Source organism: Canis lupus, chromosome 32 (assembly GCF_011100685.1).
Source record: "Canis lupus familiaris isolate Mischka breed German Shepherd chromosome 32, alternate assembly UU_Cfam_GSD_1.0, whole genome shotgun sequence".
In the NCBI taxonomy this organism is placed as follows: Eukaryota; Metazoa; Chordata; class Mammalia; order Carnivora; family Canidae; genus Canis; species Canis lupus.
The window spans coordinates 27,953,380-27,969,853 of NC_049253.1; the positions used below are offsets into that span (position 1 = coordinate 27,953,380).

Sequence of the window (16,474 nt, forward strand, 5' to 3'; positions counted from 1 at the left end):
ATTAGCACTAAGAAACTCTAATCTGATTTAATTGTTTTTCTAATTGCATTGCCAAGACAGAGAATATCAGACTCTTCTTAGAATCTTGGAGGCTAAAAAATACAGCAGTGGCCCTTGGAAGTTCCTTGAAAAAAAACTTAAAGAGTTACATTTCCAATCATGGGAACATAAACATCTTGATCTTCTCAAAACTTTCTTAAAATTCTGTGTATCAAGCAACCACAAAATATTTTATAATCTCAACTCTTAAATAAAAGGCTGTATTGTTCAATTTCTGAAGCTGTTAAAAGCTTAATAAAAAATGTTTTCCAAGGTACACAACTAATGAAATCTCTAAGGCACTGATGGCTGGTGGTGGATTTTGTGATGTATTATCACAGAGCTGGCAAATTTTTTATTCTTTTGTTTCAGTTGATTTAAGGTATGAATTATAATGGTGGCTCCTTCATACCCTCAGCCTTGACAACTGTTAATTGTGTTGTACACTAATTTTTTTATAGTTGTTTCCCCTACTGAGTGGCTGTGTTTAGTATTTGTGTTCCTGTATATTCAGCTATATATGGATAATGTACATATGTGTTGCTAAATGTAGATACAGTAGAAGCCATATGGTGTCTGGATAATTAAGTGACCATTATGTGATACCTATGATGCAAGAGGGCCAGGAAAAGTAACCGGGTTTTTATCGGGGTTGCTGTGCGTGTCCAGGAAGAAGACGAGGGTTCGGAAGACGATAGCAACACAAAGCCAGACTTCACGGTCACTCTGAAGACTGATTTCAGCGCACGGTGCTTCCTGGACCAATTTGAAGATGATGCTGATGGATTTATTTCCCCGATGGACGATAAAATACCGTCAAAATGCAGCCAGGACACCGGGCTTTCGAATCTCCATGCTGCTTCAATGTATGTCTCTTCAGCGGTGGGGCTGAAAGGTTTTGGTGAAAATGCTGTTCTTAAATATTTTAGCCTTTGTGTTTAAATAAGTTGTCTGACAGAACACAAGTGACTTACCTGAGGGACCGCTGTGTAGATAGAACAGTGAATTATTTTTAACCCCTGCCTCAGTGCTTGGTGTTCTCCAGTCCATGTTATTGGAGGGAACCTGGGAGATCTGCCTGAAGAGTCAGATCCCTGCAGCGGCACTGCTGTGCGGTTGTGCACTCTGCAGTTCATTTAACATGTGCCGGATGTCGTCTTTCCTTCAAGGCAAATATGATCAAGTGGCCCGGGAGTCCACAAGCCCTAAGGACTCCTGAGTAACAGGGGTTTGCGGGAGCCCCCGGAGCTGTGCCTGCCATCAGCACCTTGGCATTCAGAGAAAGGCAAACATCCACTTCTGCTGGCGCTCGGCTCCCTCAACGGTTCCTGCGTGTCCATGCTCCTCCCTGTGTCCACAGCCCCTGTCGAGTTGCACATTCATTGTATTTATAACCATGCAGATTTAACCCAATTTTCTTGAAATTTTTCTGCCCTTCTTAGACCAGAACTCTTGGAACACCTTCAGGAAATGAGAGAAGAAAAGAAAAGGATTCGAAAGAAACTTCGTGACTTTGAAGACAATTTTTTCAGACAAAATGGAAGGTAGCGCATGTCCTCTTTCCCCCGACCCCTCCTCCCCCCCCCCCCACACACACACACCCCTCTTTTCTACCTGTCAGATCTGTGCAGTGCGGCCAACGGGGGAAGCCCTCTGCATCCTCCCTGTAACCCAGTCCCCGGGAGGTTCACTGTGAGGTGGGGAAGTTTGTGGAGTCCTTCAACAAGAAATGCTCCTGGGATAGTCTCGAAGATTGATGTGAATTCAGCTAAAAGGTTATAAAACTAACTTGTCCCATCAAACTCTAATTAAAATGAGCAGCTTGAGGCTAAGTTTCCAGTTGACAGCACTGTTTTTTGGTTTGGGTCTTGGTTTCTTTTTTTTTTTTTTTTTTTTGGTCTTAATAGACTAGAAGGAGAAATAAGGAAAGGGAAACTATTTTTTTTAAAGATTGATTTATTGATTTATTTATTGATTTATTTATTAATGAGAGAGAGAGAGAGCGGCATCGACACAGGCAGAGGGAGAAGCAGGCTCCATGCCGGGAGCCTGACGTGGGACTCGATCCCGGGTCTCCAGGTTCATGCCCTGGGAAAAGTAGTGCTAAACCTGCTGATCCACCCAGGCTGCCCAGGAAACGGAAACTTTAAATCTTGGTGTTTTCAGCATACTTTAAAAGCAGAAATGATCGTTTGTCAGGTTTGAATGAAAAATACACAAGAAGCAGTAAGTCCACGAGATTGACAGGGTGCCTTTCTCAAGTGAGTTTCAAGACCTGTCTTAATCAACTTTGTAGAACATCATGCTAAGGAAGAGCATCCCCTGTTTGCAGGTGACTGCACATAGCTCTTACCAGGTCGCAGTGCAAGACCAAGGCAGGACAGGGAAGAGATTTGCATCTTTTACATAGAGTTAAGTTTTGACACTTTAAAATGATTTTATGTAATCCAAATTATTTAGCAGTATAAATATAGTTTCTCTTTAAAAGGTCCCCTTTCCTACTTCTCAAAAGTACTGGGAAATAAAAGTGCCATAAATATTAAACTGGCATTTAAAATGTGTTGTATTCCAGTTTTATTTTTACATAAATTTATTTTTTAGCATCCCTGATTTGGATCTGTCTTATGGTGACTTTCTTAAGATTTATGAATTCTGGGCAGCCCCAGTGGTGCAGCGGTTTAGCGCTGCCTGCAGCCCAGAGGGTGATCCTGGAGGCCCAGAATGGAGTCCCACGTCGGGCTCCCTGCATGGAGCCTGCTTCTCCCTCTGCCTGTGTCTCTGCCTCTCTCTCTCTCTACATCTCTATGAATAAATAAATAAAATCTTTAGGGGATCCCTGGGTGGCTCAGTGGTTTAGCGTCTGCCTTTGGCCCAGGGCGCGATCCTGGAGTCCCGGGATCAAGTCCCACGTCAGGCTCCCAGCATGGGCCTGCTTCTCCCTCCTCTTGTGTCTCTGCCTCTCTCTCTCTATGTCTATCATAAATAAATAAATCTTTAAAAATAAATAAATTAAATAAATATATAAATACATAAATAAATAAAATCTTTTAAAAAAAGATTATGAATTTTTAGATAGACCTACATATTTGCTTTTCTTTCTCCATACATTGTAGGCTATTGAGAAAATACCGATAGGCAGACAAAAGGAATAATATGCAAAATAATAATAACCAAGGACAAACCAGGATTAATGTTTGTTCCATTATTCTTCTAAACATATTTTTGGTTTGTCTGTTTATCTTTTTTCCGTATAATTATAGTCACTTTGTGCACAGATATCCTGTACATGAGGAAATATATAAAATGATATAAACTTCACAAGTTTTAAGGAAGTATAGCTGATGGAAATTTATAATCATCATGAGGTTTTTTTTTTTTTAAGTTTTTATCTATTTAAGTAATCTCTGAAGAAAAAAAAAAAAGTAATTTCTGCACCAAACATGGGGCTCAAACTCACAACCTTGAGATCAAGAGTCACATGTTCTTCCAAATGAGCCAGCCAGGTGCCCCATCATACAAGTTTAAAACTCCGACTTCAGGGACGCCTGGGTGGCTCAGCAGTTGGCCCCTGGCTTCGGCTCAGGTTATGATTCTGGGATCTGGGATCGAGTCTCACATCGGGCTCCCTGCAGGGAGCCTGCTCCTCCCTCTGCCTGTGTCTCTGCCTCTCTCTCTCTCAGTCTGTGTCTCTCATTAATAAATAAATCATAAGTAAATAAATCTATCTCTGACTTCAGACATCATTAAATCTGGTTCCATTATTTCATACCTGAGGAGAGCAAAGTTCCTCAAAGAGCAAGGTGAAGGCAACTGTTAGATTGCTGTTCCTTTTACTGCCCTCTGCTAAGAAGCCATGTAGAGCCCTTTACTTGAACAAGGCTCAGGGCATGAATAAAATCAGTTTATTTTTTAGTTCATTGAATAAAATTAAATAAGCCCCATGCTATTCCCTTTCCTATATGTTCTCTTTAGTAAGAAGAAAAGGAGCCTGTTTTTGAATGTTTGACATGTGCATTTCAAAGTGAAATGAGAAGCAGGACTGTACCTCACACTGGTTGAGAATGTAGGCAGTAGCACCATTTCATCACATTCTCATGAGGGTCGTATTAGACCATGGAGACGGAGTACTTAGCACACTGCTTGATCTGTAATAAGCTCTCAATGAATACTTGCACATATAAAAAGAATGCATATAAAATTAGTAAACTGTAAAGGCTTATTAGTATTATGTGATCCAATCGCTGAATTCCAAGACTAAGTTTATAATTAGGATATTAACTATCTGTTTTCTTCAACCTGTAAATTATGGGTATGCCAGTTGCTAATTAGAAACTTAATGGTTCATTAGATGAAATAGATACAAGTGAAAAGGAAGTATAAATAAAGGATTTCAGTCTATGGAGGCTCTTAATATGCATTCATACATACCAGTAGCAGAGCGAGAAAATCTCTGCATTTTGTAGTCCTTCGTACCATTCTACAGGATGCCAGATTAACTCTAAAAATTCAATTGCATGGTACCTTCTGGGGGAAGCTATCTTTCTGTTTGTCCAAACCCAGCTCCAGTCTTGATACCAAGCGACACTTGGGAACACTGATTCTACAGGTTGATAAACTGCAAAGTTTCTACACCATGATAATTCACCTGATGAGCAGTATCCCCTAGATGACCCTCACCCCTCCTTCCCTTTGTTTCCATTAGAAATATCCAGAAGGAAGACCGGGCTCCCATGGCTGAAGAATACAATGAATATAAGCACATAAAGGCGAAACTAAGGCTCTTGGAGGTGCTCATCAGCAAGAGAGACACTGATTCCAAGTCCATGTGAGGAGGCCAGCCCCCAGCCCGAGCAAAGGGGGCTGAAGGTGTGGGCCGAGCTTGTCACCCACCTCCCCTAGTTAATAGCGGCTCTGCAAAAACTGGAAGGCAGCACTGGTACTGGACCTGCAAAGCATGTGGCCCGTCCACCTCCGGGCCTTTGGGGGTCAGCTCCGGTTTCCATTGCCTCCCGCAGAAACTGCCTAGATGGAAGAGGGCAACTTGCCTCCATTTAAGAATTTGGTGAGGAAAAGACAAGACCCTGCAGGCGCACGTGGCCCCTGCCAGGGAAGCCTTCCTAGCGCTAGTGGTGGTGGATCACTACATGGACACCCGCTCATCTGCAGAGAATACACACTGTTCTTCCCTGGGTAACTGAGAAACATGCCTAACTGTGATGTAGAAACCAACCAACCAACCAACCAGCTCAGGACTTCACTCTGGACAGCGAGCTTGCTATGCAGGTCCACGTTCTCTTCGCACCCAGGAAAGCAGGAACGTGCGTTGGAGCCCTATTTGCTGCCGCGGGGCCATTCCCATGACCTCTCCATAGAGCTGTCCCTCCCCTGTCGCGTGAATGGACCCCCCCTTGGTTCTCAGGTAGACGGGAGCCGCGTCCGCCCCGCTCAGTGGCACAGTCATCTGTTTGCTGGTGTGTTTCTTTAACACGCCCTCAGCTGACGCAGAATTTTGATTCCGGACTAGGACTGGATCATCTGCGGAGGACAGAGGGAATATAGCTAGGTTATTGCTGATTTCGAAATCAGGCAACAGGGTGAAGAGCCTGGAAGATTCTTTCCCGAACGTGGATTGCACTTAATTGGTCTCAGATTTTCACATCGAACACTAAGCAAAGCCAGCATGCTATGGCATCCTGGTTGGGGCTTGATTACATTTTGGCTCTAGCCACGCATTAAAGGATCTTGCTTAATTCTTAGCTTAAGTGTTGAGGATCATGAGAGAGAGAAAGAAAGCGCCTGTGTTCTAAGCCTTCCGAGTATTTACCAGAGTTTAAAGGTTTTTTTCTAAAGTAAACCTGCACTAAAATCCCCTCACTGAGGGGTAACATGTAGCCCTGAGAACTCAGCCCAAGGCAGAATCTAAATCACACTATTTTCAAGATCATGTATAAGAAGAAAAATAACGGTGTGTGGTCACTTAATGATTATAATTTTTTCAAAGACTATGTCACAAAAGCTGTCTATATCAGACATTTTGGGAAGTCCAGGGAATTTAAAACACCAGATCATTCATCTCTTCACTGTGCTGATGTCGCCTTGTGATTTGTTGTTACTTTTGAACCTTCTGTGTCTGCACGGAGGAAAGTGAATTCTGCTTCTGCCTTCCGTCCAAGGCCCGGGTTTGCGCTCGACGAGGTGGGCTCCGGTGTGTGCACAGCAGCTGCTGGCTGCCAGGAGGAGGCATCTGAGCAGCCTCTGCCGTTTTGAAGATAACGCCGCAGGATGAACAGGAAGTCAGGCTGCCCTCCTGTAGGTTTTGAGAGTTGCCATCTTAAAGGATACCGTTTTGGTTTGTTTGTTAAGAAGAAAAAAATAAAGAGAACATAAAACTCTACTGACCAGTTGTCAGCTTCAAAATGAGTTCTTGAGAAACTGGTCGGATGGGACTGACTTACGGAGGTGTTTTCCATTGCTGAAGTGAGGTGGAAGCTGTCCAGTTTTCCACTGGAAACAGTGGAAAACTGTTCTAAGTTGGGAGGAGGGGGAAAAGAATACCTTTAAGTTTGCTCTTAAAAATAATCCTATAGAAGCATGAGCTGTGTGTTGGAAGTGCCCTGTGTTAATCCACACATTGAAAGACGGTACATAACCCTACAAATTTAACTGTACATGAATATGTAGTTTGGTATTCTTTGCTCTACTGTTTACATTGCAGATCACTATAATTTCAAGGAGTTATATTATAAATAAAATTAAGCACTTTAGGACATTTTCTATTTTTGAAATCTGAACATGAATCATTCACATGACCAAAAATTGTATTTTTTAAAAGAAATACATGTCTAGTCTGTCCTTTTTTGAGTAATTATTCTCGTAAATAAGCTATAATATAAATCAAGTCATTACCAGTTAACCTTTAAAGCACATCTGTTTAAGAGTATTGTTTTGAAAATACTAATATGCTACAGAATTTTAAAAGAAACATGCTATATAAATGAGGAGTTACTAAATGTTTGAAATCTGTAGTTTCTGCCAAAGGTAAATTAAGGAAAAGATTTATCCAGGACTCCCCATTCAAATTTGTATGATTGAATAAACGAAAACACCAAGTTACAGTCAAATAAATTGTGTATGGAATGTCGTGTTCTCCTTTGTAATTTCTAATCGATATTAACTTTATAGAACGGCGCCCAGATAAAGGGCGGAAAAACTCTGTTTACACCAGATCCTATTTGAAGACATGGCAGTAGGTTCTGGTTCTGCCAGAAATGCTGAGGCAAATTTGTTTCCACAGCAACCATTTCTGCAGCCCAGGGTCTCAAGGCCCTAGAGGCAGTGTCTTAATTGGCTTCACACAGAATACTCGGGACTGGGGTTTTTCCTTTGCTCTCTTGGGAATGTGTGTTTATTGGCACATGCCAACAAAATAAATGTCAGGGGTTATTTAATAACAATGATAAGTAAAGGTGAAGCATGAATAAACTTGATTTTATGATTGTAAGAATTAGAAATGGCAGAGGCCTGCAATTTTCACAAGCATTTGCTTTTTTGTGTTCAGTCTGGAGTAAACATTGAAATAGATGTTTATGTTCGGTCGGTATGGTATCATTACTGCGTTTCGTCTCTGAATCATTTAGTTTGAATTTCACTTTTCAGACATGTATGTGCAAGGTTTAGGAGAAGGGCCTGCTTACTTTCAGATGGCTGGCTTATCTTTTACTGTTAGAAGAAAGCTCACACAACCTCAGTGATCTATCTGCCTGAATTCAGGGGAAATTTCCACGGAAGACCAAACCAAATTTCAAACTGGAGAACTGATTTTTTTTTAATGCTAGCTATAATGCACTGAGAGCTAAAAATTAGATTTCTTCCATCTAGTTGCCAGTTTGAAGTCAAAAGCTTATTCTTTATTGCCTAGGCAGGGATCAGCCACGTCTCTATTTGTAACATCGGTGTAATTTTGGCTTTGTCTCATTCTGATGCAATGCTTGCGTGGTGGCGGAGGAGGCTGTTGCAGAGTGTCCCTGCTCCCAGGTGTGGCGTTTCTAGCCTGGGACCAATGTCGCAAGGCTGTGCTTATATCATGAATATTGCACGGAGATGTTCTGAGGCCTGCAGTCCTAGAGCCCCTGAGGCTGAGCATTTGTGAATGTGGTTGAGCTTGGAATTCCTAATAAGATGAATATTTAGGTTTATAAAAGGGGCTGCCGTGGTAACCGATTATGCTGGTTCTTAATAGAACTTCCTACTTCTCAGCAAACAGAATTGGGCCCAATATACAGAACTGATCATATTTACAAGGAAAATCAGATTTCAGTTTGTTGATTAACCTTTTAAAAGAGACTCTTAATCTGATAATGGAGATGTCACTTTTCTTAACAATAAGTGTTAAGAAACTTTTGAAGGTCTATTTATAGTTGAATGTCATAAACCATCATCTGCCTTATGAAAAGTTGGCTGTAGTCTAAAATTCCATTTTGCATTCAAGAAGGATCTCCCTGACACACTGCGTCCTAGAGGATTTTTTCACCCCTAGATGGAGAGAGGTGGTTTCTGTAGCAAGACCAACACCTCCTTTATGTTCTTTTTCAGTATCCACTCGGTTGCATCAATAGGGAGGGACAAAGCCGCCTGGAAGTGTGAAGCAGTGTCTCTTCTGAAGTACATATGTGTGGCAGACATCACAATGTGCTTTCTTTCCTTTTATTCCTCACTTTTAGTTTTTCTCCACTTGACCCACAAAACATACTCTTCAGTACCCTCAAAATGTACTACAGAGTGCATTTTGTCATAAGACTAGCTAAATCTATTTCCACATGTTTATTCAAATTCTGCATGCTGACACTCTACATGGTCAACACGGCCTGCTCCACACAAGGGTGATCTGTAAGGCAGGCACTGCATGGTGCCACCGCGCTGGTCAATGGCAGAGTAGCGATTGTGCCCCTGCGGGCATTTGCACTCTTCTATGATCCTTCATAATAGAAGTATGTACACAGGCTGAGATTAGTTACAGATTTACACAAACGTGTATATAAAATGAAATATGTACATCCACAAGTTCATATGGCTGTGAAATTGCAGTTCTGTCTCTAGAGACTCCTTCTGCCTGGAACCCGCCCTGCTCTTGTGGTCATGTGCGTGGCTCGAGAAATTGGTTGGGCAGATCTGATTCTCAATCTGAAAGCATCTATCCATACTGTCCTGAAAATCTCCAAGAGTAGATACAATTTTAGTTAATAATATGGGCCCAGAACAATGTTTACATGACATGTAAGCAGAAAGTATTTGAAATTACAGCTGTCCTTTTTTAAAATGTAAACTGAATGAAAAAATGTTATGTACATTTTTGTACATGACTGTATTTTGTATAAACTGAAATAAAATATTTTTAACTGTGAATGTTCTGAAATTTTTGACAGTCAGGAAAGGAACGTATGACTGAGCTGCCAGTGGGGTTTGCCTTAGGTAAGAAATAACTGCTGTTCCCTGAGCTCCCCAGCAGCCTCATGAGGATTAAGTTTTTGTTACTCTGGCTCCAGAGAGGTCACGGGAAGGTGAAGCAAACTCATTACAAATTAGGCATGCCCATGGTTCTAGGTAGAAAAATGGGCTTGTGCTCTCTGCTAAGGATGGTGCAATTTAATGCCATTCTGCTGAAACTGAAACTCACCTTGAATAATTTAACTTTGGAAACACTAGCTCCAAACTAAAAAAAAAATTTACGCAGAAGTTGCAGGCAGCATTTAGTGATCCTACATTTTCCTGAATCATATTTTGATGTTGCCCCTATTAAGGACCAGAAAGTGATGCTAGCTGAAAGTCCAGCTGGCTCTGCAGCCTGTTGGCAAAGCACAGTGGTCCTCCAAGGCCCTCCCCGCCCCCCAACCCCAGAGCAAGTGTTCCCACTCCTTTCCTGTAACAGTTTGCAGTATTGGGACTACCTGAATGGAATTTAAGAATGGGGACCTACAGGGCTGTGCAGGGAAGAGAGGCGGTCCCTTTCAGTTCTTTCAATGGCCTCATTATCACTGCTTCTAGAAATGGATTCTGAATCGTGTAAGACAAAATATGTCATCGCTATTCCTAAGCTGGGTCAGCTTATCAAGGCTATGTATATATATACACAGTAGAATTTCATGTTCAGTAAAAGCCAAAAGTCAAAATTCCCAAGTGCATTTTCAGAATCCTGGCTGGCAGGCAGACAAATGAGGTTTGGCAGGAACCGGGTTGCTGACAGCTTGGTTCTCACTTCTCCTCTCCATCAACAGGGCTTCTACCACAGGGTGGCTCCGTGTTGTGCAGCATCTGCTCAGGGAATGTGGCCCAGTGCAAAACACAACAGGACCGCAGGCTCTGAGCGCCCTCGGACCCCCGGGTCTCAAGTGGGCCCGTTGTGTATAAAGTGTATGTTTCTATGAATTTTGAAACTCATAGTCTTTTAAGTGTTTGAATTTTTCTTTAATTTCTCAAAAGCAATTCAAAGATGCTTGGAAATCCTTGTTCTAGTTCCAGTTATACAGCTTTGAGGACCTCTTGGAGAGATATTTTGAGACATTATAATTTTTCTGTAATTGTTACTTTTAAAGAACTTAAAATTACTAGACAAAATTAGATGGGGGGAGGGAAGGGAAGGAGGGTGTGCAGGACGTACCGTTCTGTGGTAGCAGAGAGCAGCGCTTCTCAAACGTGGACATGCCTGTGAAGGTCTGGGGTCTTGTGGTACAGCAGCCCTGGGGCAGGGGGCGGAGGGTGCACCGACACTCTGCATTTCTGCCGGGCTTCCAGGTGCTGCTGCGCCGCTGGCCCAGAGACCCCACTTTGAGTTGAGGTTGCACACTGCATCCTGGGCATATGTGGAAATGAGCAACTCTAAAAATCGTAGGTTAACAGCCTGGCACATTTAACAATAGCAGCAGAGGCCAAATACTGCTTGATGCCTAAGGCCCAGACCACAAACAGCTTAGCTTTCCGATTTTTTTTATCTGAAAAATGGGAATAACCATAGTAGTTTATGGGATTAGTATGGAAATTTACTTGGATGAACATATAAAGTAAGCACACAATAAATCTTTACTAAAGAATAGTGGCAGGTTATTGAGACAAAGATTCTTTCTACACTGAAGTTCAAAAAGACATTTTGAATCACTGCAAAAATATTTCCCCCACATCACCCTCCTCACCTTTTTTAAAAAAGATTTTATTTATTTATTAATGAGAGACAGAGAGAGAGGCAAAGATACAGCAGAAGGAGAAGCAGACTCCCTGTGGGGGGCCTGATGCAGGACTGGATCCCAGGACCCTGGGATCACGCCCTGAGCCAAAGGCTCAACCACTGGGCCACTCAGGCATCCCACCCTCCTCACCTTCTAATTCCTCATTTGTACTAAGTCATAAACAGAGTACACCTCCAGGACTTTAAGCATGATTCGTGCTAACGGGGTAAGTAAGATTTTCTGGGAACAGTGACCCATTCTCTGAAAGGGAAAATAAATGTGACTTAATATTCTCAAGCAAGTTGCATCAAAACCTCTGTGCAGCTTTCTCAGAAAGATCTACGCTTGCTAAATTCCTTCCCTCAGAGAGCAACGCATACTTCTCTATTTCTACTCCCCAGAACATTTTGGGAGGTCCAGACCTGCTGAGACATAAAAGGAATTTACTGTCTGAGACGGCAGTTGAGACCAGTGTGGGAATGCCTGAGTTCTGTGAAGGCACAGAATAACCTTTGAACTGATTCTAGCTAACTTGGTGTCCTGAAATTTCTGTCTCAGGGTGTATTTTTAAACAACTAAAACGGAAGCATACCCTAGGGAGGAGAGCTGCTCCGAATGGGGCATACTCTTAGCCAGAGTAGTAAATGTCATCGAGCTTGGGGTACCCCACTCTCTCATCAGCCCCACAGGGGCCAACTGGAGGTGCCACTGCTCAGCAGTCTGGCAGGCTTTGGGTTCAAATGATTTTACTGTCTCATTGAGTGAAGCCCTGCCTCCCATTACCTCAGAAATTCAGAAACTCCAAACAATCTGCCAGCGATTTGAACTTGAGAGTCCTTGATCCTGCTGCACAAACATTTGAGCTCCTGAGAATGCCCAGGCACGAAAGGTCAAGAGACCCGCTTTTAACAACATGAAGCCTTTGGCCATGGTAGACTGGTCCTGCTGGCACCATGAGCCAGCACCTAGTTGGCACTTATTGTTCACCTTCACCCTCAATAGCTCTGGCCTTTTATGGCACCATGGGGATCAGAATTATTTCCAAATCTGTTCTTGGGCTTGCTTTCTCTCCTAATCCTAAAGAAGAGGTGACTGGACAGACTATACTGGCTTAATGTTTGCTGTCATCTGAGGGTGTGTGTGTGTGTGTGTGTGTGTGTGTGTGTGTGTGTGTGTGTGATTCTTATTTAAATTTCTCGGTCCAACACCAGTGGGAACTCAATCAGTAATTACCAGAAAGTATATCCAACTCCCCTGGGATTAGGCCCAGGAAAATCAGCTTTTAAAAGATCTGAAGACCATGTGATTATGCACCCTGCCAAGGATCCAGCCACTCTTGAAGAAAAAAAAAAAAAAAAAAAGCTGACATCTGAACTAATTTTCTCCATACTACATATAACTCAGGAGGTACACACTCCATTACTTTTGGAAGGACACAAAGCACCAAAGCCTGGATTAGTTAATTGGTGGGAGAGGCTGTTATTACTACAGATCCAGAGTCTACCCACAATTGGGTAGACACTTCCTTCCAGCACCTATTGTGTTGCATATGCTGGTTTCTTAGGTAAAGAGCATTCCAGAAACCCAAACCCACACCTGACTCAGGGCAGGCAGCCCTCCCTATATTTTGAGACCATCTGGGTTATCACCCTAAAGCAGAGTCAAAGAGACCAACATCCCCCACACTCTTCACAGGGCTCTGCTCTATGAGATTAACTAATCCTTTAAGCCAAAAGAATTTTGGTTAGAAAGGCATGGTGGTAGCTTCTATGTCATTTCTAACTGGAGAACTCCCTTGATCTGATCCACGAGAGAATTTCACCTTTTCTCAAGACATGGGAACTTATTCTCTTCCTGTTCTCCCTTACCACAAGTTCCTCCTCTACTTTGTGAGATCCTGATCCCCAAGGTAAGGCTCTAGGCAGAGCTCACCAATGGCTCCTATCAATACTCCATGAAGGCATCTCTTAAAAATGGAGATACTCCCAAACCTGAAAACTCCTAACTCAAGCAACCTTGTGTACTAACAAAGCTAAGGTTACCAAAGGCAATGTGGCCATCATGTTCTCAGATATTTTACAGGCTTAACTGGCTTCAAATTTGCTTGGTTCCATTTTTAAGAGCCAAAGAAAACTGGAGATAGCCTACAGTTCATTTCTTTTTAAGAAGAAATGGTAAAAATTTTTCATGCCCTTTCTAAATTTCTTTACTTCTATCATCTGGTTGATTATGATTTGACTATTTTTTCTTTTATTTATTTCCAGTTTTTTTTTTAAAGATTTTATTTATTTATTGGCACAGAGAGAGGGGCAGAGACACAGACAGAAGGAGAAGCAGGCTCTATGCAGGGAGCCCGACGACTCGATCCCGGGTCTCCAGGATCACACCCCAGGCTGCAGGCGGCACCAAACCGCTGCACCACCGGGGCTGCCCTATTTATTTCCAGTTTTATTGAGATATGATTGACATGTAATATTTTATAAGTTTAAGGTGTACAATATGTTGATTTACTTGTAAGATAATTACCACCATAGCTTTAACTAATGCCTCTATCATGTCACATAATTCTTTTTTGTAATTCGAACATTAAAGATCTATACTTTTAGCAGCTTTCAGGTTTATAATACAGTATTATTAACTATAATCACCATGCTATTCATTATAACTGGAAGTTTGTACCCTTTGACCAACATCTCCCCATTTCCTCTACTCCCTCGTCCTTGGTAACCACCATTCTACTCTCTGTTTTTATGAGTTTGGCCTTTTAAAAATTATTAATTTACTTATATCTAGAAAGAAAACATGTGCACGAATGGGGAAGGACAGAAGGAGAGAGAGAGAATCCCAACAAGGCTCCACACCCAACATGGAGCCTGTTGGGAATCTCAATCCGACAACCCTGAGATAACGACCCGAGAGATCAAAAGTCAGATGCTCAACTGACCAAGCCTCCCAGGTCCCCCAAGTTTGGCTTTTTAGATTAAACATACAAGTGATACCATGTAGCATTTGTCTTTATCTGATTTATTTCACTTACCATAATACCATCAAGGTCCATCATGTTGTTGAAGTGGCAGGATTTCTTTCTTTTTCATGGCTGAATAATCCATTGCATCTATATACTACATCTTCCTTATCCATTTATCCATTGACAGACACTTAGGTTGTTTTCATATCTTGGCTATTATAAATAATGCTGGAATGAACATGGGAGTGCAGATATCTCTTCAAGATCCTGTTTTCATTTCCTTTGGATATATACCCTGAAGTGGGATTGCTGAGTTGTGTCATGGGTCTATTTTTAATTCTTTATGGAATCACCATATAGTTATCCAAAATGGCTATATCAACTTATATTCCTGCCAACAGTGCATGATGTTTTCCTTTTCTCCATTCTCCCAACACTTATCTCTTGTCTTTTTGATGATAGCCATTCTAACAGGTATGAGATATTATCTCCTTGCAGTTTTTATTTGCATTTTCCTGATATTTAGTGAGGTCAGGCATGTTTTTTATATCTGTTGGCCATATGTATGTCTTATTTGAAAGTGTCTATTCAGTTCTACCCATTTTAAAATCAGATTGTTTGGTATTTTTGTCACTGAGTTATATGAGCTCTTTCTGTATATTGGATATTAATCCCTTTGCAGACATATAATTTGCAAGTATTTTCTCCTATTCTGCAAGTTGCTTTTTTGATTGATGGTTTCCTTTGCTGCACAGAAGCTTTTTAGTTTGATGTAATCACTTGACTAACTTGCTTTTATTACTAGACTTTTGGTGTCATATCCAAAAGATAATTGCCAAGGCCAATGTTAAAGAGATTTTTTCCTATGTTTTCTTCTAAGGAGCTTACAGTTTCAAGTCTAAGTCTTTAAGCTATATAGAGTTAATTTTTATGAGTGGTGTAAGACAGGGGTCCAATTTCACTTCTGCATGTGGTCATCTAGTTTTCCCAACATCATTTATTAAAGTGTCCTTTCCCACACTGAGTATTCTTGGCTCCCTTGGTCAAACAGTAGTAGATTGTATATGCAAAGATTTACTTCTGGGCTCTTGATTTTGTTCCACTGGTCTATGTGTGTGTTTTTTATACCAGTACCATAGTGTGTTGATTACTGTAGCTTTTTAGTATAGTTTAAAACAGGAATGTGGGACGCCTGGGTGGCTCAGCGGTTGGGCGCCTGCCTTCGGTTCAGGTCGTGATCCCGGGATCCGGGATCGAGTCCCACATCGGGCTCCCTGCGTGGAGCCTGCTTCTCCCTCTGCCTGTGTCTCTGCCTCTCTTTGTATGTGTCTCTCATGAGTAAATAAATCTTAAAAAAAAAAAAAAACAGGAATGTGATGCCTCCAATTTATTATTTATCAAGATTGCTTTGACTATTCTGGGTCCTTTGTGGTTCCATGCAAATTTTAGGATTGTTTTTTCTACTTCTGGGAAAAATGCCATTGGAGTTTTGATAGGGATTGCATTGAATCTATAGATGGCCTTGGATAGTGTGGACATTTTAACAGTATTTACCCTCCTGATCCATGAACATGGAATATATTTCCATTTCTTTGTGTCTTCTTTGATTTTTTTCATCACAGTTTTGTGATTTCAGTGTAAGGATACAGATCTTTCATCTCTTTTATTCCTAAGTATTGTTTTTTATGTCATTATGAATGGGATTGCTTTATTTCTTTTTCAGATATTTCATTGTTAGTGTATAGAAACAATGGGCTTATGTTTGTTGATTTTGTATCCTGTAACTTTACTTAATTTATTGATTAGTTCTAATTTTTTTTTGTTGGGATCAGTAGAATATTCTACCATAATATTCATATCATCGGCAAAGACAGTTTTACATCCTTTCAATTTACATGCCATTTATTTCTTTTTCCTGCCTGACTGCTCTGGCCACTACTATGTCAAGTAGGACAGGTGAGAGTAGACACCCTTGACCTGTTTCTGATCTTAGGAGAAAAACTTTCAATCTCTAAACCTTTCAACAATGAATGTAATGCTAGCTGTGGGATTATCACATATGACCTTTATTATATTGAAGTATATTCCTTCTATTCCCAATTTGTTGACAGTTATCATGAATGATGTTGTGACATGTCATCTTCTTTCCTGTATCTATTGAGATGATCATATTGTTTTTATCTTTCACTCTATTAATTTGATGTATCACATTTATCGGTGTGCATACATTGAACCATCCTTGCATTCCAGG

The 16,474-nt window shown here is 41.3% G+C and overlaps 1 protein-coding gene across 1 annotated transcript in view; it reads left to right on the plus strand.

Moving 5' to 3' along the window:
• FAM13A (family with sequence similarity 13 member A) overlaps positions 1-9,441 on the plus strand; it is a 319,784-nt gene extending 310,343 nt beyond the window's left edge. The window contains 3 exon segments of the mRNA XM_038582151.1: positions 709-905; positions 1,482-1,583; positions 4,742-9,441. Of these exon segments, the coding sequence (XP_038438079.1) occupies positions 709-905; positions 1,482-1,583; positions 4,742-4,868 (426 nt within the window). The 3' untranslated portion in view covers positions 4,869-9,441.
• Positions 9,442-16,474: the final 7,033 nt, after the last annotated feature.